Source organism: Myotis nattereri (genome assembly GCF_964212035.1).
Source record: "Myotis nattereri genome assembly, chromosome: 5".
Lineage (NCBI taxonomy): Eukaryota > Metazoa > Chordata > Mammalia > Chiroptera > Vespertilionidae > Myotis > Myotis nattereri.
The window spans coordinates 13,082,042-13,109,176 of record NC_138080.1 but is presented as its reverse complement, the minus strand read 5'-3'; the positions used below and the strand labels follow the sequence as shown (position 1 = coordinate 13,109,176).

Below are 27,135 nucleotides of genomic sequence, written 5' to 3'. Positions count from 1 at the left end.
TATGCCTTGCTCCATACTCACATGGCCAACCCCCCGCCTCCCTCCCCGCCCCAGAGGAAAATTTTGACAGTAGCATTAGGTGAGGAGAAACATGGGATCGGTCTCTGGGGGTGTTCAGACAGGGCCTGATTGAAGGATGCTATCAGGAACACTCTTAGTTCCCTTTTGTAGAGATTTCCGTGACGGGGAAGAGTCTTGTACTTTGGCTAAGTAGAGACTAACCTACACAGGCCTGCCTTTGTCACTGTTGAGCAGCCCTCTTCAGGATGTGGCTGTAAGGAAGCCAGGACACGTGGCTTATGGGGTTTGCTTATGGGGTTCCTGTTTCATGGACCCCTGGAGGAACCCGGGCAGGCCTCATCACACAGCAGGTTGTGTTGACTAAGCTCTAAATTTTGTTGAATAGGCAGGATAACTGGGGCAAGCTTGGGTTGAGTTGGCCCTCTGTGAGTTACCTTTATGGGTAGGAATTGGTCCAGTGGAGGAAAGCAGAGGCCATTCGACCAAGGGGATTACAAAAGACTCGGGCAGGAATGAGCTTTACATTGGTAGGAAATAGAGACCCATGGGAAGATTTTTGAGCTGGGGAATAAGACTTTATACACAGTGTTAAAAAAGTCTTAGAGCCGAAACCGGTTTGGCTCAGTGGATGGAGCGTCGGCCTGCGGACTGAAGGGTCCCAGGTTCGATTCCAGTCAAGGGCATGTACCTGGGTTGCGGGCATATCCCCAGTGGGAGATGTGCAGGAGGCAGCTGATCGATGTTTCTCTCTCATCGATGTTTCTAACTCTCTGTCTCTCTCCCTTCCTCTCTGTGAAAAATCAATAAAATATATTTAAAAAAATAAAAGTCTTAGAGGGGCACAATTTTGTGGAATAGTGTTATAATACCAAGAATGGGTAGTTCTTCCCATGGTAAATGTTTTGTTTGTTTATTATTTTTCTTTATTGATTAAGGTATTACATATGTGTCCTTATCCCCCATTGGCCACCGCCCCCCCATACCCTCACCCCCCCATGTCTGTGTCCATTGGTTAGGCTTATATGCATACCTACAAGTCCTTTAGAAATATTGTTTAATCTCCACAGTAGCCTTCTGATTTAATTATTATCCAGCTCGTCTGATGCATGAGGAGAGACTGGAGGCAGGGAAACCAGGTAATGCCCAGGCGTAGTAATCTGCGTTCTAGGTGATAAAGGAAAGATAAAAATGGGGGAAGCAGAAGTGGAGAGAATCAGTTCTAAGAGGACTCTATAGGTAGCAAGCCTGAGTGACTCAAAGAATCAAGTCCCCCATCCTCTAACTGAAATAGACTGATCTTTGGTTTTTTTCTCCCTTACCTATACTATACTCTGATGTTGTAAATGTCCTCTTGGGCAGAAGGGTGGGTTTGGAGCTGTGAGTGGGCAGTGAAATGTGATAGGATTTTTATCATAAATGTATTGCCGAAAGGTGGTACATGATCTTACCCTTCTCTGTTTGTGGTTCAGAGTAGAAGCAGAAGTTGGACTGTAACACTTTCCATTTGTAGTCGCTGCTTACTAATTCATTATATTGAAGTAAAACATAACATGCCGGTGTGCAAGACCAGGACATACATTTTCCAGTAGCTTTAGAGTGATTTTTAAATGCCAGAAAGCAAGCAAGCCAAGATTTTTGGTCAGAAAAATGCTGTTTTGCTATTAACATTTAGATTAGGTTGTAAGTTAGGCTGTTATATTTTATGAGCAGTATGTTCTTTTTATGAACATTCATGCCTAAAATATTTTAATGCTTTGGGGATAACTTAAGAGGCACATTGAATTTGCATGCTTACTTTTCTATTCTTGATTGTTTTCAAATGTGTGTGAAAAGAAAGTGGAATTTGGTAAATTTTTACATTTGTAAAGTGATAATAGTGGAATACAATCTGTGAATTTTAGATTTTTTAATTTGTTCTAAAAGTAAATCAGAAGTAATGTATTCACGTTCTTTAGACCAGAGGAAGAAATGAGATTGAAAAGAATTTTTTTATCTTTCCATGGAGTTCACTCCAACTAATTGTATCTTGAAACGAAAATTTTAATTGGTTGCTATATGACGAAGGTAAATAAACCAGTCCCTTAGCTCCTCGTGTTCATGGACCTAATGCTTGCTTGCTTGTGTGATTCATTCAAACATTTATTTATTGCATAAATGGTAATTGATCATTTGGTTTTATTCCTCCATTATTTTCATTGTTTATGTTAGAAGCACATTTCAATGCAGGGTGAAATTTATAATGAAGAGTACTTATGTGGCCCTTGAAAACAATTATTCCAGCTTGCTCATCTCGAACTGCCTCTAATTAGCGGTATGATCTTAAGCAAGCCACTTCATCTGGTCTTAGCTTTTTCATAGGTGAAAAGAGCAATTGGATCTAGAATGTATACATTTAAGTCTTTCCGTGTTAAAGGTTTCTTAACTTTTTTTAAAGAAAGTTTTGTGAGACTCATCAATGTTGTTTTATGGTACCAAAAGCATTTGTGTTACCAATGATTGAAAAATGGATTTTTCTGTATTGACAAATTGGGCCCTAAAACCTCTTTAAACTCCCTCATTAGTTCTAGTAACTCACTAGTAAAATGCCTTAAGATTTTCTATACAGATGATCATGTCATTTGGCACAGCTTTATGCCATCCATTCCAATGAGTAAGAGTTTAATCTCTTTTTCTTGCCTATTGCACTAGCTAGAACCGCCATTAAAATATGGAATAGAAGTGATGACAGCACACATCCTTGCCTTGTTCTTGGTATTAAGGAAGCACATGAATATTTGACGGTTTGGTATGATGTCAGCAGTGGCTGTGTCATGTATGCTTCTTACCGGGTTGAAGATATTCCTAATTTGCTGACAGTTTTTTTATTACGAGTGGATATCAGATGATCAAATGCCTTTTTGCATCTATACAGGTGATTATATATTTTTTCAGCTTATGTGGTAGGTTACATTGATTTTGAATAATTGTGGGTTATTTAGAGGTGGGTTTCCATTTCCTCATTTATGAAACAAGGAGATCTAACTCAATGACTTCCCAGGTCTCCTCAGTTTCTGGCTTTCTCCTCAGCTGTTTGCTCCTCTCATTCCCCCTTCCCTCCTGGCCACACAGACATTCTGTTTTCTCACTGTGCTCTCAGTCAGCGGCGGTGACTCTGGCGTATTTAAAACTGAAGAAGCTGGGGTGCAGCTCTAAGACTCTCCTGAACATGATTGGAGGCGTAAGGGTGTTGCTATATGACACCCTTTTTCATATCCTCGAGGGTCTCACTAGATTTATGGAGGATCTCACTAAATTTATCGGCGGTTTCTAGAAAATTCCTGAAAAACCTTATAAGTGTGGTTTTGAACTCTTGTCCAGGGACTGGCCCTGCTGAGATGTAAGCCCACCTCTGAAGCTGCTGCCTGTTATATTTGATTTTCAGGCTGACGATTTTATTTATTTATTTATTATTTTTTTTACTTATTTTTTAAATTAAATCTTCATTGTTCAGATTATTACAGTTGTTCCTCTCCCCCTCTTTTACTCCCCCCCACTGTCCTTGTCCATAGGTGTACAATTTTTTTCCAGTCTCTTCTCGCACCCCCCAACACCCCTTTCCCCCCCGAGAATTGTCAGTCCACTCCTTTTCTATGCCTCTGATTCTATTATATTCACCAGTTTATTCTGTTCATCAGATTATTTATTCACTTGATTTTTAGATTCACTTGTTGGTAGATATGTATTTGTTGTTCATAATTTTTATCTTTACTTTTTTCTTCTTCTTCCTCTTCTTAAAGGATACCTTTCAGCATTTCATATAATACTGGTTTGGTGGTGATGAACTCCTTTAGCTTTTTCTTATCTGTGAAGCTCTTTATCTGGCCTTCAATTCTAAATGATACCTTTGCTGGGTAAAGTAATCTTGATCGTAGGTTCTTGCTATTCATCACTTTGAATATTTCTTGCCACTCCCTTCTGGCCTGCAAAGTTTCTATTGAGAAATCAGCTGACAGTCGTATGGGTACTCCCTTGTAGGTAACTAATTGTTTTTCTCTTGCTGCTTTTAAGATTCTCTCTTTGTCTTTTGCTCTTGGCATTTTAATTATGATGTGTCTTGGTGTGGTCCTCTTTGGATTCCTTTTGTTTGGGATTCTCTGTACTTCCTGGACTTGTAAGTCTATTTCTTTCACTAGGTAGGGGAAGTTTTCTGTCATTATTCTTCAAATATGTTTTCAATATTTTGCTCTCTCTCTTCTTCTGGCACCCCCATAATTCGGATAGTGGTACGCTTGAAGTTGTCCCAGAGGCTCCTTACGCTATCTTCATATTTTTGGATTCTTTTTTCCTTTTGCTCTTCCAGTTGGGTGTTTTTTGCTTCTTCGTATTTCAAATCTTTGACTTGATTCTTGTGATCTTCTAGTCTGCTGTTGGATCTCTGAATAATATTCTTTATTTCAGTCAGGGTATGCTTAATTTCTAGTTGGTCCTTTTTCATATCTTCGAGGGTCTCACTAGATTTATGGAGGATCTCAAGACTAAATTTATCGGCGGTTTCTAGAAAATTCTTGAAAAACCTTATAAGTGTGGTTTTGAACTCTATATCCAGTAGTTTGCTTTCCTCCATTTCTGTCATTTGTGTCCTGTTTCTTTGTCTCTGCATTTTTTATGCTTCGCTGTGTTGATAGAGTGGCTTTCTGTACTAGGTGTCCTATAGGGCCCAGTGGCTCAGCCTCCCCAGTTACCTGAGGTAGACACTCTTGGTGCACCCCTTTGTGGGCTTTGTGCACAGTCTTGTTGTAGTTAAGCCTTGATTGTGGTAGGTAACACTGGGAGGGATTGACCTCCAGGCCAATTGGCTGTGAGAATCAGCTGTGTCTGCAGTGGGAGAACTTCTGTGCTGGAGACCCCCCTCTGGGGCAAGACTTGCTTCAGTGGGGCTTTGGTGCTCACTGAGTCTGCCCCCTGAGTGTGTCCTTTACAAATCCGAGGAGTTGTAATCTGGATGGTCCCACTCTGACCACTGGGTACACGGGCTCTTGGATCTCTAAGGAGATGCTAATTTAGCCTCTGCCTGAGGCTACCCAGCAGGAGCTACAGAGAGATCTGCAGATTCCTCTTCTTTGTTTGGGGTTTGGAGGTGCCCAGATGAGGCCCAGCTGTGAAGCAATGCAAGCTGCTGTGGGGTCTTGGCCCTTCTTTTGGATGTTTGGGGTCTCTCTGACCCAGCTGCAGTTTATTAGGTAATTTTAGATTGCAAAGGGCCAGGCCATTGATATGCAAAAGCCTCTGGGCACAGCTTGGGTGGGGTGGGATCTTAGGGAATCAACAGGGCGGAGCAAACAGCTAAGGCTGATCCTCAGACCTGCCCTAAGAGGCCCAGGGTCTCAGTGTCTGGTGATAATCGCTTCAAGCACCTCTGAGAGAAAGCTGCCCTCAGGTTCCGACCAATGTCAGACAGTCCAGTTTCTCCCTGTATGAGTCTGGGTCCCCAGAGACTCGCCTGGAACTGGAGTTCAGAGCAGTCGGGAGCTTGTGACTCCCTCCCAATTCAAAAAGACAGCCGTGTCCTCAGTTGCCAGCTCTTTCTGCGCGCGCCTCTGTACCTCTGCACTTAACTTCCGCACCTCCTCTGAGTTTCAGTGTGCTTTTCTCTTTCCTTCTAGTTGTAGAATTTCCACTCAGCCAGCCTTCCTGTGGTTCTGGATGATGTCTGTTTTGTCTTTTAGTTGTATTTTTGAAGTGGTTGTGCGAGGCAGCAATTTCCGGTGTTTACCTATGTCGCCATCTTGGTTTCTGCCAGGCTGATGATTTTAAATTGATGGCTTTTTCATCCCGGTTGGGGATCATTCCCTTTCTCAGTGAATGGTGTCTTTTCTCAGATTCATGAATGTACAGAAGAAAAGAGTTACTGACACTTCACTGTCATTTCAAACTGTTTTGTCCTGGTTCCACAGTAACCTCAGATTCCCTGCTCTTCACCACAAGTTCTGAATGTAAGTTAGACTCAGTAAACTTGACACAATCTTAGTTGTGACCAGTTTTATCTTAGATCTCTTTAATTTTTATTCAATAAGAATACACACCAAGAAGAACCTGATAATCATCTCTTACATGATTGGGGAAGGTGTTCTGAGCTTGTTAATTAATAAGTTTTTTTTTATGTCATCATTAAAACCCCGCCTTCCTTGCCCTCAGATTTTTTTCTCTTATTTTTTCTTAACAAGAAAGAGATCAGTTGAAAAGAATAGAAGCAAATAGAACTTTAGGCATGAATAACACTAGAACGTGCGTCTTGAATGTTCTGTCCGGATTGACGGTGCTGTAGTGAGTGCATGGCTCAGGCCCCGCTAGGACTCTGAGTGACAGCTGGTACCACGGCTGCATCACTGCCGCATGCTTGTTAGGGGCAGGAAGAAGATGCTTAAAATAGGGAAATGTTCCCTGACTCCCACACTGCTTCTGAGGGCAGCTTTGCACTTAGGTGTCTGCAGTCACATGGCCCTGCTGTCCTTGTGGACCTGCATTTCATTGTTCAACAACCTTTACCTTTGAAGAACTCTGAAAACTAGTTTATTCTGTTACCTTCCTGGTTCCCAGTTTTCATTGGCTTAGTGGGAAGGGGGTGGGGTCAGTCTTTGTGGGTGTGGGTGTGGGTATCACATACTCAAGAGGGAAGTTGGGTGAGAAAGGGGAAGGGGAAAAGGGAAGGTGACTGGCATTGACTCAGTGTCTACCAGGTGTTAGTCATCGTCCTGGTGCTCTGTTTACCTTCTCCTCTTTGGCTTCACAAAACCATGTGAAGAATTTACTGTTGCCGCCATTATTTAGATTGGGGAAATTGTGGGAAAAAGCTGTCCCTGTTTGTAGAACATAGACATTTTGTTCTATAATCTTCAGTTGCCTTGTTTCGGCCTGTCTCCTCGAAATATTTCATGTCAGTTTAATTGAATATTAATTTAAATGGCTTATAGTAATCACTTGGTACCAGTAATGAAATAAGTAAACTGTAGTTGAGTTTATGTCTTTGAAATCATCTCTTCAGTTAAAGATACATATGAGTTCCATCCACAAGTAGATATAATCCTTAAAATAGAGATTTCTAAAGCAGCAATTTTCAACTGGTGTGCCCCAAGAATTTTTATTTTATTTTTAAATATATTTATTTATTTATTTTAGAGAGGAAGGGAGAGGGAGAGAGAGAGATAGAAACATCAGTGATGAGAGAGATTCATTGATTGGCTGCTTCCTGCATGCCCCCTACTGGGGATCAAGCCTGCAACCTGGACATGTGCCCTGATCAGAAATTGAACCGTGCCCTCCTGGTTCATAGGTCGATGCTCATCCACTGAGCCATGCTGGCCAGGCCCAAGAATTTTTAAAACATGCAATACTTGACGATTTAGTCAGGGCCACTGACCTCTTTTCTCTTAGATTGTCAGATTAAAAAAATGACAACAACCAACACAACAATAGCCATCTAGTGTGAATGCCCTGTCCTTAAGCATAAATATCCTATTAATAAAAGCCTATGTGGTTATCACACCCTCATGCTGTGATGCCCTCACACCGCAACGAGCAATCACCAGGAGGCTGCATGCGCAGCGGGTGCCTGTGGGTGGGCGGGGCTGTATGCCTGCACGGGTGGGTGGGGCCTTGACGCTGCGTGCGTGGTGCAGAGGTGGGGCCCACGGGCTCCATTTGGTGAGGCCTGGGGGTCCCGCAGCTTCGCACAGGGTGGAGGCGGGACCCACGGCTCCGACCTACCTATTTGGGGCAATCCATCCAGGAGCCCCGGATGGGTGGGCGGGGCCTACCTCTTTGGGGCAATTGATCACAGGGCTCCTGCACTGTGAGAGGGCACAGTCCAGGCTTGGGGACCCCCCCCACCCCTGAGTGCACAAATTTTGTGCACTGGGCCTCTAGTATCCTATCTAATAAAAGAGAAACATGGTAATTAGCGTACGACCGCTACCCTTCCCATTGGCTAATCAGAGTGATATGCAAATTAACTGCCAACCAAGATGGCAGCCGGCAGCCAGGCAGCTTGAAACTAACATGAAGCTTGCTTGATTCAGTGACGGAGGACTCCAACGTTCCCCGCCTGCCGCTGCAGGCCTCTGAGCTGCAACTCTAAGCAACTGTGTTACAAATATAGAAGCTAAACAAAACCCCAGAAACCTGCATTAATCCTCCGGGCTTCAGCCAGCAGGATCGCAACATTGTTTCAAATACAGAAGGTAAACAAAGGCCAGAAACCTGCTTTCAGCAGCGGAGGCCTAAGAGCTGGAACCAAGCCTCAAAGCTAAAGCTGGCCCAGAATAAAAAAAGAAAAAAAGGAGCGGTTGGGAGCTTCAGTCACCCACCAGCCTGAAAACAGCCCTCAGCCCCTCACCCAGACTGGCCAGGCACCCCAGTGGGGACCCCCACCCTGAAGGGTGTGTGAGCAGCTGCAAACAGCCATCATCCCCTCACCCAGGCTGGCTAGGCACCCCAGTGGGACCCCCCACCCTGATCCAGGACACCCTTCAGGGCAAACCAGGCCTCTATCCTATATAGTAAAAGGGTAAAATGCCTCCCAGCACTGGGATCAGTGGAGCCGAGAGGCCTCCCGGCACTGGGATCAGTGTGACAGGGGGCAGCGCCCAAACCCCCTGATTGCCCTGCGGCTCTGTGTGTGACAGGGTGCGGGGCCACAACCTCCCTATCTGCCCTGCTCTGTTCGTGACGGGAAAGCGCCCCAACCCCCTGATCAGCCCTGCTCTGTGCCTGATAGGGGGAGCTCCCCAACCCCATGATCGCCCTGCGGCTCTGTGTGCGATGGGGTGCGGCGCCCCAACCCCTTGATCGGCCCTGCTCTGTGTGTGACAGGGGGCAGCACCCCAACCCCCTGATCGGCCCTGCTCGGCCCTGCTCTGTGTGTGATGGGGTAGAGCCATAACCTCCCCATCGGCCCTACCCTGAGTGTGAGAGTGGCGGCGCCCCAATCTCCTGATCGGCCCTGCTCTGTGGGTGATAGAGGGCGGTGCCCCAACCCCCACCGCACGGGCCCTGCTCTGTGTGTGATAGGGTAGAGCCATAACCTCCCCATCGGCCCTGCCCTGAGTGTGACAGTGGCGGCGCCCCAACCCCCTGATCGGCCCTGCTCTGTGGGTGATAGGGGGCGGCGCCCCAACCCCCTGATCCACCCTGCTCTGTGTGTGACAGGGGGCGGTGCCCCAACTCCCCTATTGGCCCTGCTCTGTGCGTGACAGCGGGGAGCTTCCCAACCCCCTGATGGGCCCTGCTCTGTGCGTGACAGGGGGGAGCTCCCCAACCCTCTGATAGGCCCTGCTCTGTGCGTGACAGGGGGCAGCACCCCAACCCTCCTGATGGGCCTGGCTCTGTGCGTGACTGGGGGCAGCATCCCAACCCCCTGATTGGCCCTGCTCTGTGCGTGACGGGGGGTGGCGCTGCAACCTCCCCATCGACCCTGCCTTGAGTGTGACAGAGGGCGGTGCCCCAACCCCCCAATCGGCCCTACCCTGAGCGTGACTGAGGGTGGCATCGCAGCCTCCCAATCTGCCCTGCTCTGTGCATGACAGGGGGCGGCGCCCCAACTCCCCAATCGGCCCTGCTCTGAGCCCAACCAGGGGCTGCACCTAGGGATTGGGCCTGCCCTCTGCCACCCAGGAGCAGGCCTAAGCCAGCAGGTCGTTATCTCTTGAGGGGTCCCAGACTGTGAGAGGGCACAGGCCGGGCTGAGGGACATTCCCCCCTCCCCCCAGTGCATAAATTTTTGTGCACCAGGCCTCTAGTGTCATATAATAGAGTTGTATGGTATTGGTCATGTTGCACCGTAAGGTTGCAGCTGATTGGTTAATTACTGGTGCTAGAAATCTTTATATACAAGTATAGTCACCTGATTTTTTAAAAAGTCACTTTGGAGCAAAAGGGGTAGGTAATTATTACTTTTTTTGTATATCAATTAAAATTATACCTTTTTTTTTTGTCATGTTGGCAAAAATATGTTTAGGTGTGTTGTAGAATTTAGTCATTCATTTATATGTGCAATGAGATGAAAAAGGTTGAAAGTCACTGCTCTAAAGAATAACTGATAAAGTGATCATTAAATCCTCTAATCTCCTAAAGGGTCTGGATTAGGAAATGAAGAATCCTGTGTGAACATGCTTTTGTGGAGCACCGTGGTGAGAATTATAAGCTGAAGTCTGATCTGATAGCCCCAGGCCAGAAGGTTCTGAGTGGAGACACAGCATGATGGTCATCTCACCCTAAAAAGACTCGTTTGGAAACTAATTGAAACAACCAGCATAAACCTTAGATTTTCACTTCTTGGGGTCAGACCTGCTGTTGAAATGGATTAATGACCAGGAAAAAAAGTCTACTTGTCCTTCTAGGAAGACATTGCATGAGATCCAGGCGTTGCATGAAAGATGAGATGTGCCCTTTTAAGTTTTATAGTTCCAATGGCTGAGCGTAGGCAGATTCCAATACTAATGAAAAGGATGAAGTCGGGTGATCCTTTTAATTTTCTGAATAGCATACAACTCACATCAGGGCCTCATTCTGTTAGCTTAATCTTTCTTTTATAGAGTCTACTGGAAGACTAATAGAACATGTCATATTTTAGCTACTCTTTCAAAGGGTTGTAATTTGAGGATTCATGAAAGGACCTAATTTATTAGGGATATTAAATACCAGCAACCCACAGACTTTTCATCATCAAATCCGATCCTCCTTTGGGGGCCTATAAATCTATTCTGTTGAATTTTGGTTCAAAATTTTAAAACCTCAAATTTCTTTTTTCCTCTCTCCTAAAAGCCTGGTTTAAAAGAAAAGGCCAAATCAAAGATTTGGTAAAATGCAAACGCTTTTACATTTGTAGACATACTGTCTTGTCTCCTTGGCTCTGCAAAATTACACTTTCGGAATATAAACAGTAAGCTGCTTAGGGAAGAATTCCAGCAATGCGCCTTTCCCAACCTTGCATATTACAGCCGGCACGGATATAGACAGCAACTCCCCGCTCGTGTTTAATTTCCTCAGACAAAACACAGGATTGTGGTGGTGCCTGCTAGTTCAAAAACGACGTAACTTGTTTCTCTTGCCTCTTATTGTCACCTCATGAAACAGAGGATGTCCGAGCTGCAGGGATCCTTAGAGTCCACTGGTCCAATGCCTAGATTACAGATGGGAAACCGAGGCCGAGGCTGAGGGACTCATCCAAGGTCACGCATGTGTGAGCGGTAGAGGTGATCTTCAGTTCTGTCTTGTGGGGCTTTCTCTATAACAGTTATGTACATTGGGGGGCGGGGGGGGGGGCGTGATCCCCACTGAGTGCGTTGGTTGACGCCTGTTCCTGAAATAGCACCAGAATCTGTCTGGGTCGTTGCTTTGTTTCCAGGGTGTTCCAGGGCATGCCTTCACCATTCCAGACCCACCTGTGTGATGAGTGGGTCATCACAGGACCGGCCTTGGTGACAGCCTTGCTGCTTGTAAAGCTGGGGTACGTGGGGCAAGGTGCTTACCCCCTGAGTCTCCGTTTCCTCATAAATAATGTGTGTGGCATTCACTCCAGACAGTGACTATGCTACGGAAGGGAACCCACCAAATACAGTGGAAATGAGGTGTAAATACAGTGGAAATAAGGAGGGGTCCAGGGAGGGGATGGTTCTAAAGGGCATAGCGGGGATGAATATATGGCAGCTGTAACTGACTGGAAGTCTTGTTTGTACGGTGTTGCCCACGGATGTGAAACAGAAAGGATGCACATCCTCTAAACCAGCGGTCGCCACCCTTTCAGACCACCGGTTGGCGACCGCTGCTCTAAACTTCCCACTGCACTGAAAGGCACTGTTGAAGGGATGTGTGCTTCCCGTGGGAATCTCTTCAGAAGCTGAAGTTGGAAAGACAGATTCTCTGTGTGATAAGCAAAACATGGTGGGAGAGGAGATTCTGATCCCTTTACTGAGAGGTGGGGAACCACAGCTGCCGCTTCTGCGGCCAGCAGGCGCAGCTTAGATTGGCGCATCTTCTCTGTGTCTAATCCAGTGCCACGGAATGTGAAAAAGGCATGTGTAAAACCCCTCCTTCATGAGAGTTTCCCTTCTGATTGGTGGCAGATGATAACACAAGATGATCTGTGATTAAAAACCCGAACTGTGTTGGAAGGAGAAGTTTCTATGGGACGCCAGAGAAAAAGAGATGCGTGCAGGCCAGGAGGGAGTCAGTGGTCCCCTGTGGGACTGTGAATGTGGGCTTTGGACTTAGGAAGGAAAAGATACGCTGTTGTTTCCAGGCAGGGTAAGTCGTGGGCTGGCACAGAATTGAGGAAAGAATAAGAGGTGACTGGAGCAGAGGGAAGCAGGTAATGGAGGCAAAGGTAGACAGTTAAGGCTGGGGTGATTTTTGGAACATTTTGATTATCAGGTTTAGGAAGCAGGCTTTAATGAAACTTATTGGTCTATGGCAGCCGTGGGCACACTACGGCCCACGGGCCGAATCCGGCCCGTTTGAAATGAATAAAACTAAAAAAAAAAAAAAAAAAAAAAAAAAAAGACCGTACCCTTTTATGTAATGATGTTTACTTTGAATTTATATTAGTTCACACAAACACTCCATCCATGCTTTTGTTCCGGCCCTCCGGTCCAGTTTAAGAACCCATTGTGGCCCTCGAGTCAAAAAGTTTGCCCACCCCTGGCTATGGTCTGTGGTCTGTGGAGTGTGTATGTACACACACATACAACAGTCCGTGGACGGTGCTTGTGCCTGGAGCTGCCAGTGCTCTGTGCTTCCTGTGACCACTTCTGCTTACTTCCCTGATGACTATTAATGAGGAAGAGGGGACACGTGGCCGTTACACAGCACATTGACACTGCAGCCTCGCTCCTTCCTGTTTCTGGCCGAGAGAGGGTGGTGGAAGGAGCCAGCTCAGTTGAAGGCAGTGAATGGGCGCTAAGGGGAGACAAGGATATGAGAGCTATATTTTCTGTACAAAACCAGCCATATATTCAGCGAGCAACACAGTTGAGCCCACAAGCAGCCAGATGAAGGAGTTGAACCTCAGTGGTACAGCAGCTGTGGCCTGGTGGCCCATGAAGGGTCTGGGGAGGGGAACTTACTCCCACTTCTGAAATCTGTGCAGGTTCTCCTAACCCACGTCATCAGCTCATCCTATTCTGATTCACAGTCTAGTGCAAAAGTTCAATAGTAAACAAATTCTCACATAATTTGTCCAGCTTCTGTGCCAAAGACGACAGAACACTACTTGGGGGAATTCCCTTAAAAAAAGAGGCCATTTGAAATGGATGTGTGGAGGGATGCCCTCCTGCTCACCCACCGACAGAGTGACTGATGTAAGGAAAAGCCTGTGGCAGGCTGCAGACGCATTGCAGGCTCAGGAAAGCAGTAAGTACCCACAGTTGGCACACAGAGACAATGGAGTGGGTGCCATGCGCTACATTACCTAATGTGGAAACTGAGCTCAGAAGGGTAAGCATCTTGCCCCAAGTAGCCCTTTTTAATCACCTTCCTGGCATCTGGCAGATGGATCAGTGACTCCCTCATGTGCTCTACAGAGCTGCAAGATGGGGGATATGGTAGGTTCCTTGGATCTTTGGGTAAATAGTTAGAACTGAACCTCTCAGTTGATTATTATTCCCTGGGAGGATGCAGATCATTCAACAAGAGTGAGGATAAGACTTAATTCTACTTAAAAAACAAACAGCTTTTTTGAGGTCTCATTATGTTCTATAAAATCCACCCATTTGAAATATGCAATTCAATGAATTCTAGTAAATTCACAGGTTGAGTAGCCATCACCACAGTCCAGCATTCAGCTCCCTTTAGAACTCAATCATCATTCCCACCCCAGCCCCAGGCAACCAATAACCTGCTCTACTGTCTCTGATAGGTTTGCCGATTCTGGACATTGCAAATAGATGAAAACCTAAAATATGCCTTTTCATATGGCTTTCATTTAGCATAATGATTTGGAAGCTCATCGTGTTGTAACGTGTTCCTATTTTGTTCCTTTTTATTGCTGAGTAATATTCAGTTGTATGGATATGCCATATTTATTTATCCATTCATTCATTAATTGGTGAATTGTTTCCAGTTTTGGGCTATTGTGAATAATGCTGCTATATTGACTGTCATAACAAAGGTTTACAAACTGAGTGGCTTTATTTATTCTTTAAATATATTGTTATTGATTTCAGAGAGGAAGGGAGAGGAAGAGATAGAATCAGCAATGATGAGAGAGAATCATTGATTGGCGAGCCCGCAACTCAGGCATTTGCCCTGACACTGACCTGGAATTGAACCATGACTTCCCAGTTCATAGGTTGACACTCAACCTATTTATTTATTTTTTAATTTTTCAATTATAGTTTACTTTCCATATTGCCTTTTTATTAAATTTGTTGGGGCTGACATTGGTTAATAGGGTCATATATCTTTTAAGTGTACATTTCTATGATACATGATCTGTATATTGCATTGTGTGCCCACCACCCAAAGTCAAATCACCTTCCGTCAACATATATTCGGCCCCCTTTACCCTTTTCTTCTCCACCACCCCCTTCCCTCTCGTAACCACCATACAGTTGTCTGTGTCTATGAGTTTCAGTTTTATATCTCACATATGAGTGAAATCATATGGTTCTGAGCTTTTTCTGACTGACTTATTTTGCTTAGCATAATATTCTCAAGTTCTATCCATGTTGTCACAAATGGCAGTATTTCATCTTTTCTTACAGCTGACTAATAGTCCATAGTATTTATATATGTATCCATATACATCTTTATCCAATCCTCTTTTGAAGGACACTTTGCTTATCTCCATGTCTTGACCATTGTGAATAATGTTGCAGTAAACATAGGGATGCATATATCTTTGTGAATAAATGTTTCTGAATTTTTTGGGTAGATACCCAGAAGAGGGATTGCTGGTGGTCGCATAGTAACTCTATTCTGAATTTTTTGAGGAACCACCATACTATTTTCCATAGTAGCTGTACCAGTTTACACTCCCACCAGAAGTGAATGAGGGTTCCTTTCCTCCACAACCTCTTCAACGCTTGTTATTACCTCTCTTGTTGCCATCTAACAGGTGTGAGATGTAGTTTTGATTTGCATTTTCCTGCTAGCTAGTGAAGTTGAACATCTTCTCATACATCTGTTGGCTGTTTGTATGTCTGCTCAGGTCCTCTGTCCATTTTTTATTGTATTGTTTGTTTGATGTTGAGTTGTGTGAGTTTTTTATATATTTTGGATATTAACCACTCGTTGGAACTATTATTTGCAAATATCACCTCCCATTCGGTTGATTGCTTTTTTATTTTGTTGTCAGTTTCTTTTGCTGTGCAGAAGCTTTTTAGTTTGATCTAGTTCCATTCATTTATTTTTGCCTTTACTTCCCTTGCCTTTGGGGTCAAACTCATAAAATGTTCTCTATGACCAGCATTCATAAGTTTAGCACCTATGTTTTCTTTTTATGTGATTTATCGTTTCAGATCTTATGTTTAGGTCTTTGATCCATTTCGAGTTAATTTTTGTGCATGTGGCCAAACTGTAATCTAGTTTCATTCTTTTGCATGTAGCTTTCTGATTTTCCAAGCAGCATTTATTGAAGAGGCTTTCTTTACTCCATTGTGTGTTTTTAGTCCCTTTGTGAAAAACTACTTGCCCATATACCTGTGGTTTTATTTCAGGGCTCTCAGTTATGCTCCATTGGTCTGTGTGTCTGTTTTTCTGCCAGTACCACGTGGTTTTGATTATCTTAGCTCTGTAGAATAATTTGAAGTTAGGTAGTGTGATGCCTCTGGCTTCGTTTGTTTTTTCTCAGGATTGCTTTGGCTATTCAGGGTCTTTTGTGATTCCACACAAATTTGGTGATTTTTGTCCTATTTATTTCAAAAATAACATTGAGAACTTTTTATGGGGATTGCATTAAGTCTGTATATTGCTTTGGGTAAGATGGCCATTTTAACTATGTTGATCCAATCCATGGACACAGAATATCTTTCCATTTCACTGTGGCTTTTCAATCTCTTTTAATAATGCTTTGTAGTTTTCAGTATATAGGTCCCTTCACTTCCTTTGTTGAGTTTATTTCTAGGTATTTTATTCTTTTGATTGCAATTGCAATATGAATGTTTTTCATTTCATCTTCTGAAGTTCATTGTTAGCATATAGGAAAACAGTGGATTTTTGTACATTGGTTTTGTATCCTCCAACTTTACTTGTATTTGTTTAGTGTTTCTAATACAATAAAGAGCTGGTTCTTTGAAAAGATGAATAAAATTGACAAACTCTGGGATAGATTCACTAAGGAAAAAAAGAGAAAAGACTCATTAAAACAAAATAAAAAATGAAAGTGAAGTTACCACAGACATCACAGATGTATATACAAAAGATCATACTAGAATATAATGAGAAACTATATGCCACCAAATTCAATAACCTAGAAGAAATAGGTAAGGTCCTAGAAATATATAACCTTTCTAGACTGAAGAATTGGAAAATCTAAGTATACAAATAAACAATGAGGAAGTTGAAACAGCCATCAACACCTCACCCCCCCAAAAAGGTCCAGGCCCAGGCCCAGATGGCTTCACCTGTGAATTCTATGAAACATTCAAAGAAGATTTGAGACCTATCCTCTTCTAAAAAATTGAAGAAGAGGCAATACCTCCTAACACATTTTATGAGGCCAACATAACCCTTATATCAAAAACCTGGCAGGAATAGCACAAAAAAAAAGAAAACTACAGACCAGCATCTCTGATGAATACAGATGCAAAAATCCTAAGTAGAGTACTAGCAAATGGAATACAGCAGTACATCCAAAAAATAATACATCATGATCAAATAGGTTTCTTTCCTGGGGCACAAGGAAGGATGGTTCAACATACGCAAATCAATCAATGTAATACACCACATTAACAATGGATAAAAATCATATGATCTTATCAATAGATTCAGAAAAAGTATTTGGTAAGTTACAACATCCATTTATTATTAAAACATCCATACGCAAATCAATCAATGTAATACACCACATTAACAATGGATAAAAGTCATATGATCTTATCAATAGATTCAGAAAAAGTATTTGGTAAGTTACAACATCCATTTATTATTAAAACATTCATATGCAAATCAATCAATGTAATACACCACATTAACAATGGATAGAAATCATATGATCTTATCAGTAGATTCAGAAAAAGTATTTGGTAAGTTACAACATCCATTTATTATTAAAACAATAAAATGGGTGTAGAAGGAAAGTACCTCAGCATAATAAAGGCTATATATGGTAAACTCTCAGCCAATATCATATTCGATGAAAAATTGAAAGCTTCTCCTCTAAAATCAGAAACAAGACAAGGATGTCAGCTCTCAGCACTCTTACTCAACATACTGGTAGTGCTGGAAGTCCTAGAGCAATCAGGCAAGAGAAAGAAAGAAAAGGCATCCAAACTGGGAAGGAAGAAAAAGTGTCACTTACATAGAAGACCCTAACGACTCCATTCATATAACTCTGTGTTGGCTTCAGGTGTGCAGCATAGTGGTTTTAAAACATACTGTCTCACACTTCTGGAGACCAAAGTCTGAAAGCAAGGAGCTGGCAGGCTGTGCTTCTTCTACAGGTTCCTTCCTGTCTCCCAGCTTCCGGTGGTCGTGGCCGTCCTCTGTTGAGGTCCATTCCTTCCACCACTGCCTCCATCTTCAGTGGCCTTCTTACTCTTCACCGGCATGTTATTGCAGCCAGGGCCCACCCTGACAATCTAGAAAAAGCTCCTCCTCGCAAGATCCTTAACTGGTTCAATTGTTTTGCCACACCAGTAACATCCACAGGTTGCAGAAATTTGATGGGATATCTCTGAGGGGCTATTTTTCTTCCCACCACAGCAGCTATGAATATTCACACCAAGTTTCTGTGTAGGCATGTTTTCGTTTCTCTTTGTAGATAACTGGGAGAGGAATTACTGGGTTGTGCTGCAAACTTATGTTTAACTTTTTAAGAAACTGCCAAACAGTTTCCTGAACATACATTTCTACCAGCAATGCATGAGGGTTTCAGTGTCTTCACATTCTTGCCAATTACCAGCCTTTAAAACTTATGGCCATTCTGGTGAAGCCCATGGTGGTTTTGATTTGCATTTCCCTGAAGACGGATGCTGTTGAGCATCGTTTGATGTGCTCATTAGCCATCATATATGATTCTTGCTCAGACGTCCCTTTAGAGCTTTACCATCTGAAAGATTGGGTTGTCGTTTTCCTTCTGAGTTATAAGAGTTAGTGGACTGTTTTCACAGTCTGTCCCAGTCATTGCCAGCCCTAAGGACTGTGGTGACTGAGGTCACCTTGATGAGGAGGTGCTGGGACTACCCAGTTCCCTAGGGTGCCTAGAACTGGGGCAAGCTGGCCACCCCCGCATTGCACCCTGTGTCAGTCTGTTATTGAAGGGTATATGGGACTCACAAGTAGTCCTTGGGCCACCAATCACTGTCATGGAAGCTGGGTGATGGATCTCCCCATGCCCTAGAGATCACAGCTCAGTGGTGATCTCTGGTCATTAGACCATAGGCTGGCTGTGGTCTAATGAACAAGGGGACTGACCAGCAAAACGCCACAATGTATTCTCATTTTAGCCTGTTTTTTCCTTTCATAACTCTTATAATTTTAATTAAGTCGTTATTTCTGTAATAATATATGTAATTTCTTTCTTCCCCTAGAAGACTAAAAATCTCTATCCCAGGGACCATGTCTGTGTGTTCTGTCACCCAGCCCGTGGTCTCTCACCCAATACATGGTACACACAAGGCACCCAACCAGTATTGGGCGGAGGGATCTCCATAAAACACAGTAATGGGGGTCCAGGAGGGTGTTCTCTGCTTCTCGGTGGGTGATTCACCTGAAATCATTAAGTAGAGGGTCATTGTTGCTAAGTGGTTCACTGACCACAGAATGTGCTACTGTGACCTGCGTTTTAACAGCCACTGATGCCATTTCCCCTTTTGTTTCCCATTCCAGCGATCTACAACTACAATGCCTCTCAAGAGGTGGAGCTGTCCCTGCAGATCGGAGACTCGGTTCACATCCTGGAGATGTATGAGGGTGAGTCTGGTGGCCTCCTTTCAGGCAGGGCGAGAGGCAGGAACAGTGGAAGTTACTTATTAATAAGGCACTTAGAGCAAACTTCAACACGCTCCACTTTCTGGAGGGGTAAAAATCCAGGAAGTCCTCAGGTTATATGATTTCATACTGAGGGCGATTTCGAAACAGCCAGCTGAATACAGGAGTGCGAACACGCCCAGTTACCAGAATCCAAGTATGTGAATCCAAGTATGTGAATATGTTGGGCTCAACCACTGGTTGCAGAAGGACCTGACACAGTGCTGGCTTGGAAGAGACACGTGGGACCCTGGGCTGGTGGGGTCTCCCAGGAGGCACTGCTGATTAAGTGCCTCTTTTTTTGTTGTTAATCCTTACTGGAGGATAGTTTTTCCATTGATCTTAAAATCTTTTTTAAAAATATATTTTATTGATTTTTTACAGAGAGGGATAGAGTTAGAAACATCTGTGAGAGAGAAACATCGATCCGCTGCCTCCTGCACACCTCCTACTGGGGATGTGCCCACAACCAAGGTACATGCCCTTGACGGGAATCGAACCTGGGACCTTTCAGTCCACAGGCCAGTGCTCTATCCACTGAGCCAAACTGGTTAGGGCTTCATTGATTTTAGAGAGAGTGAAAGGAAGGGGAGAGGGGCAGAGAGGAGAGAGAGAGGGAGAGAGAAACATCAATGTGAGAGAGCCACATCAGTTGGTTGCCTCCCACACGCACCCCAACTGGGATGGGAACCTGTAACCCAGGTACATGCCCTTGACTGGAATCAAACCCACTAACCGCTGAGCCATGCCAGCCAGCCAGGGCTAAGTGCTCTTTCTACTCAGCACCAAATGTTGCCAGACTGGGGGAGAAATGAGGGAGGCTTACTGGGGTTGCTGAGATTCTTGCCGAGAATTAGGTCAGGACTACAGCTGGTCCAGAAAGCCCTCTACTATTTGTCCCGCAACTAGGTCGGGCTAGGGCGGCGGTTCCATTTAGCGTGTCAGTGGGCGGCAGGACAGGGCTCATGACTTCCGGGTTGTCTAAAAAGCACAGATCACGTCTGCACCTCCCCACCCCAACTTCTAGCTCCAACTCAAGCTCTCATACCCAGCAGGGCTCCTGTATCCACATGTCTACCCCAACCCACAGGGCACAATGCACATGTATCCAGGCCACTGAATTTGAGGATCTGAACAGAGAACCACATTTAGGACCCATTTATTCTCTGAAGATTGGGGCAGGAACGGGGTGGGAAACCAGATTTTGACACATAGGGCGAGCCTTGTTAGAGCAGGCACTCTGGATTTGCAGGGCCTGGCTCCCCATGTAAGTGCTTGTGATGGTCGAATGGCAGAAGTGCTCACCTAGAATCCAGGTGCAGCTTCTGAGAACGGGACAGAAAGATGCAGGGTGGGGATGAGATGGGAAGCAGGGTTTGGCCGTAAAAGCTGTCATCTGCCTGACTGCACAGAAGACTCTGCTGTGACTGCTGCCTCCCTTTAGTTTTAGCAGAGGGCGGGGTTTTGCATTGTCCTCTCCTTCACACAACCCCAGGTGCCCCGCAGCTCCCAGGGCAGGAGACGAAAGGAGGCTGCGTGGACTTTTCCCGCTCCATCCTCTTTTCCTGTCAACCTCACCATCTCAGGTCCAGCCAAGCATCCATTCCACGGAGTCTCTAAGTCACCCAGACACTCAGCACAACCTACTTACCTTCTTGGGACTCCTTTGCATAGTGAAACCACAGTCCTCTCAACCTTACTGGGTCACATAGCTCACTCTCAGGGCCAGATGAAACCGTTCTATCTGGTTTCTAGGAACACACATTTTTCCATTGTACAGGTAAAAGGCACATGTTTAGCTTCTGCAACTCTTCCTGTGGGCTTGAAAAGAATGTATCTTTTAAGATGACTGGGTGCAAAGTTCTATAGGTTCTGATTTCTTTGTCTTTTTTTTTTTTTTAGACAATTAGGTTCTGATTTCTTTGTCTTTTGGGAGAAATGTGTTAAATCCTCCACCATGATTGCAGTCTGTGTCCGTTTACGGTGCTGCCAGTCTTGTGCTCTATATAGTTTCAGACTTGTTTTTAAGTGCGTACAATTTTAGCATTGCAACATGAAACAATCCCAACTTTTAATTTCTGTTTGTTAAGCCTGTTTTTATTATCTTTGTCTGTAGTCATCTTTTTTTCTTTAGTCTATTTTGTCTGAAATTATAGCCAACCCATTGGCAGTCTCCAGATTTTGTCCTCCTGGCTCCACAAAGCTGTCAGAGATGCTGCTTGTGGCGCAGGGACCTTTTCTTAATTCAGCAGATGCTCCATGGTAAACGCAGCCCCACATCCTGGCCTCATCTTTCTGAGTCGGCCTTTCCCAGATCTTGACCTGGTAACTGTTAGCTTTGCCGTGTTAGCTCTTTAGCGTGTGTGTGTGTGTGGTATAGTCCAGCTTTTCTAATTGTCCTGCCGAGTGTGGGAAGAAAGATGGAGCGTTGATCTGAAATAAAGCAGATGATGTCTGTTAAATACACTTTCAAAATTCTCTTTTCCTTTTTATATGGCCCCAACATATTTTCTGAAATAGCTAATGGAAGCACTTTGTCCTCATAAGGTTCATATTCATGGTAATTTTAAGTGTACATATTATTTATACGTTACCAAGTAGCCTCCCAATTGACCGATGAACACTGCTGAAGGTAGCAGTCTTACGGACAAGCTAAGGTGGTCACTGAGCTTGGTTAACTTTCAGTAGAAACACACACAGACACACACACACGTCGATTTCACATCATTCCGGAGCTTGAGTTCCGAAGCCACAGTGCTCCTCGCACTTGCAGGTCACACCGCAGCGCGCTTGCAGGAGGCGCTGGCCCGCTGAGAGACAGTCATACTTTATCAGCGCCGCATCTGTAGTGTGATGATCCAGGTGCTGTCTGCTGGCAGCAGGAAACTGATTTTTCTTGTTAACTGTTGCCATAAAATACTGGGCGTGCCAGCCGTAGGACTCTGGCGTTTCACAAGAGGACATCAGCACCTGTTCTGTAAAAGTGGACACGTGTCAAGGTGTGAATGGGCAGATTGAGAACATGAGCTTATTCATGAGTTCATTCTTCACCCAATAGCATGTCAGCTTTATAGAGGTTATTATTTTGGATTAATTTTAAAAATAGTATTTATGTCATTGGATTAATAGTGCCCACCTTGCCAGATGCAGTGATAGGTTCTTACATCCGCTAAGTACTTTGAGTTCTTGGCTGGATTCTCAAATTCCTTTATTATTTCAGGCAGTTCAGGACTGAGTGAGGACAGGAGTGCTTTGCAAACATTAAACACGATGGAAATGCTGAGTAATAACTTGTTCTCTCCCTCCTCCCCCATCTCCTCTTCCCTTTTAAAAAAATAAACAAAATGGAAACGCCCACGGGGCTGCCAGATGGAATTTAAGGGTGGGTAGTGCTGGCACCGGCTAGAGGCCTTGGGGCTTGTGCCTTCAGCTTCCTGTCAGGTCTGCCTCCTGGGGCTCCCCCTCACCCCACGCTCTGAGATATTTGCATCCCAGACCCGTGTGTGCTATTTTGGTGTGGACATGAGTCCACCCTCTGGAACCCAGACATGAAACATTCTTTTCTGCCCACAACCCACAACAGAATACCACTCGGACTCTCCTGCTGCTGCTTCCTGCCTGTGGTTGGGTGGATAACTATGAAAGTGATTGGTCCTTGAAGGCAAGGCCTGCTTCCCCTTCCTCTGCAGGTCCCGGGCCAGCACGGTTCCTGGCACGCAGTAGGTGCTCAGCAAAAGTCTGCTGAATGAGCAAAAGTCAAATCGGGGCGCAAGGCAAGCTAGTGTGGAGGGCAAAGGGGCCCGGGTCACGTCCACAGAATGTAACCCGGATGTTACAGGCCAGGACTGCTTTTCTCCTCCCAAGAGGGAAGTACAGGGGCTCCAGCATTCCCCTGTCCTCTGCAAACTGCAGAGGAATTTGGTTATTGCATGAGCTTTTGTCTTTTGAATTGAGAGGAATTTCAAACATACAGTTTACCAGTTTAAAGTAAATCATTTAATAGTTATTTACAAAGTGCACCATTCACAAAGTTGGGTAACCATTATCACTCTCTACTCTCAGAACATTTTTATTACCCCAAAAAGAAGCCCTGTACCCCCCAGCTCCAGGCAGCCACCAACCTAATTTGTCTCCGTCGAGTTGCCTATTCTAGACATTTCATGTAAATGAAATCATATATAATATGTGGTCCCTTGTGACCGACTTCTACATAGCATACTAGTTTTGAGTTCATCCATGCAGTAGCCTGTCAGTACTTTGTACCTTTTTGTTGCTGATGAATATGCATTGTACCCATGTACCACATTGTTTATCCATTCACAGTTGAACACTCAGGTTGTTTCCACTTTTTAGCTATTATGAATAACGCTGCCACAGATGCTTGCAGACACATTTTTGTGTGAATCTGCATTTTCATTTCTCTTGGGTATGTGCTTAGGAGTGGAATTGCTGGGTCATATGGTAACCCTGTGTTTGACCTTTTGCAGAATTGCCAGAATGATTGTGTTTTGGCTTCAAAACAGGAGACCATAGTCCCAATGAGAGAGCCATCATTCATCCCTTATCATTCGTTTCTCTCTGTGACTTTCCCCTGAACTTCATTTGTTACTAAAAACGAGGGAAGGGAGTCGATAGAATTGCCTGGGAAGCTGTATGCTGCTCACCTTTTATGGGCCCTGAAGAATTATTTGCCTCCAGAGACTTTTCCAGGGAACAAAAATCCACAAGGACTGAGGCAAGTGTCCTTGCCTCATCTGTGGCACTGGCCTGCCTGTAGTCATGGCCACGCCTTTGCTTCTTTAACCAGACACGGGATTTGGCAGCGAAGCAGTTGTTCTCCATCTTGCATGTTCTTTAAAAGCACTGCCCCCGGGAGAGCTCTGTGTGGTCATTTGGCCCTCAGCAGCACTCACTGAGCAAGTATTATGTGCCAGGTGCCTTTATTAGGCATAAGAGAAGTTCCAGGTCCTAAGGTCACCTGAGCGACAACACAGCAAGGCTTCTGCTCTCATAGGGTTTTCATTCAAGGGATAGACAAAAACAAATGAACAAAGTAACCAAGCCCAAAAAAATCAGTCCTGGCTGGTGTGCTCAGGGGTTAAAACACCAGCCTGCACACCAAAGGGTGGTGGGTTCAACTCTCAGTCAAGGGCACTTACTTGGGTTGTGGGTTCACTCCCTACCCCTGGTCAGGATGCGTATGAGAGGCAACCAGTTTTCAATTGAAAGTGATTAAAGAAAAGTGCTTTGAAAAGCAGGATTTCAGCATCCCTGCTGTCCTGTGATTAACCAAAGTCTAGGTACCATGATTTTACGCCCAAGATCTGTTGTTCCACCAGTGGGTACTGGGTTCCTGCATTTGACTCCTATCCATTGGTTAATTCATTTTAGCTCTCTAAGCCACTCCAGTTTGAGAGAGTGGCTGGTGTTAGCAGTGATCTCTGGGGTAAACACAACACAGTTGGCCCCATTGGAAATAACAAAGTGAGATAATGTCTCAAAGGCGTTCCAAGCTCTACAGAGACAGGCACAGCAAAACATTTTATATTGTTTCAAAGGATAGCACAGATGGTGGGATTGGAACCAGAGGAAATGGGCAATCCTGGAAAGTTGAAAGAAATAAAAAGAAGCATTTGTGTGCATATAGGAGGTGCCCAATCTACCGAAGTTATATCTTCTCTATGGAGTGAGGCCAGTTTTAAAATGCACTTGGATCAAGAAATTCACCCCCTTACAATCTGCAAAGGAATAAAAATGGATTATGGCTTGAGCTGGACATGACTCTGGTCTTTTTGTTGTTAATCCTCATCCCTGAATATTTTTCCATTGATTTTTAGAGAATGTGGAAGGGAAGGGGAGAGGCCAAGATGTGAGAGAGACACATTGATTGGTTGCCTCACTCTCTGACTAGGGCCAGGGATCCAGCCTGCAACTGAGGTATGCGCCCTTGACTGGAATCAAATCCGGGACCCTTCAGTCTGAGGGCCAACACTCTATCCACTGAGCCCAACAGGCTAGGGCTTACCTCTCATTTTATAAAACATGCTTTCTTTAGTAAGTATAGAGGACAGTATTATGACAGATAGGTAAAGCTATACCAAATTTTGGCTCCATGGCTGATGAAACTTTTAACAGAGGCATAAATAAGAAGAGAGTGCATTTAAAGATTTTCTTCAAGCAGTGCCTTAATAAGCATCTTTTGGAGATGTAATAGGACTCTGTATGGGGCCATGTACAAAACAGAAACAAACTCATAGATACAGAGATACAGTACAGTCTCATCCAATTCTTGGAGAATGTCTGATTTGAGAAGATGGATTGTCACATCCTACCATATCCTGTGTAATAATTAGTCAACCCGGTAGCTCTGACTAATTGTTCCTCTTTTCTATCCAGTTCCTTCTGTGTTTGGTCAGCAAGGCCCATTGGTCATAGGTGAGTGAGAGACAAAGAAAGTCTAAATTGATTTTTAAAAATCAGTTCTTAGCATGTGCAAAAGTATGTGTTATAAGCTGAAATAAGGCATTCGAAGTGTCACATTCATTTACCATTGTTACACCACTAGACAAGATAATTGGAAGTTGATTGTAATTCAGAATCTAGTCTTCCCATGCTCTAGTCATAAAAACAACCACCTTTCACAAATATAAATGGCAGTGAGCCCAACAGCTTGGGTTTTATGGCAGGGACTGTGTGCGGACGTTTTGGCACCAGCCTAGAGAGCAGATTAGGCCAGGTGGCATTTTGTTGAGTCTGCCGGTCACTTCCCACATCTGTTTGACCTTCACCTTAAGTACCGCTTGTCAGTGACTACTGCTGGGGACATATGTTCCTGAGATGTGTTTTTTCAAAAGTTGTGTGTGGCAGTAGGAGTGTTTTCACAAGAAAAGCTAATTAAAAAGTAGAGTCTGGGGAAAGTGTCATCTCAGATTTAATTTTATCAAAAAGAGAATGCCTTCTGTCTTTTTCTTTTGAGATGTATTTGCACGTGCTTCTAAAATTCCATCTTCAAAGTTTATGTTACTCAGGTGTAGGCATATATGGGATCTTCTAGCATAGGGCCGGGAACCCTTTCTGAGTGGTACCGTCATTCAGTGACTTTGTCATGAACCGCTACTTGCACTGGGCCCCTTTGGGCTCAGCCCAAAAGCAGAGATACACTTGTGATGTTCTGGAGGAATGTTCTCCTGAGCTTATGGTGTCGCATAAGTTTTGGGCTCCAAGGGATCTAAGTGGAATCAAGGGTTTGGAGGGAGCAAAGTGATGGGCAGGCTCCTTCCATCCCGTGAACATCCATGCCCACTCATGGCTGTGCTCACCCTGGATGCCGGGCCATTCACATAATTTGGTGTGTAACTTCTACCAAAAATGTCTTCAGTGTCGTATCCCCATTATGAAACATAACACGTCAAATCATTGCGGGTCTGGGTGAGACTCAGTTAAGGATTAATGTAAGAAGAAAGTTCTAGAGGCAAGTTCAAAATTGACTGAGGCAAATCTGAATCAGATACTTCTCTCCTCTTGCTTATACCTGGAGAGAGAAGGCTAAAGGTATGCCTGGGCTTCGCTCATAGTTTTAAAAGTCCCTTACGATCTTTAAGAGCCTGTAAGGATGCTTTTACATCATAAATATTAATTATGCCAGAGTGCCTCCATTTTATTCAACCCACGGAAGCAAATTATTCAACAGAAAGTGTTATAGGAGCAGAAAACGCTGCCAGAAAAAACGTGTGTGCTGCACCTGGGTCTCGGGCATACAGAGAACCTTCTCCTGCCTCACCTCCACGTGTACCTCGGGCTGCAGGGAGGGATGGACAGGGCCAGGGAGGAAAGGTCCTTGTTAAGAAGGATTATTTATTAGTCTACCCTTATTTTCTGCGCACTGTCCCCAGTGTTTGTTATTGGAACAAGAATATTAAATGTGTGAGCATTTAACTTTGACAGTAGGAATGT

The 27,135-nt window shown here is 44.3% G+C and overlaps 1 protein-coding gene across 1 annotated transcript in view; it reads left to right on the top strand.

Annotated features, from left to right (window-relative positions):
- DOCK5 (dedicator of cytokinesis 5) overlaps positions 1-27,135 on the top strand; it is a gene marked incomplete at its 5' end in the record, with an annotated part of 172,525 nt that overhangs the window by 3,638 nt on the left and 141,752 nt on the right. The window contains one exon of the mRNA XM_081091307.1: positions 19,042-19,125. Within this exon, the coding sequence (XP_080947433.1) occupies positions 19,042-19,125 (84 nt within the window). The remainder of the gene's footprint in view (positions 1-19,041; positions 19,126-27,135) is intronic.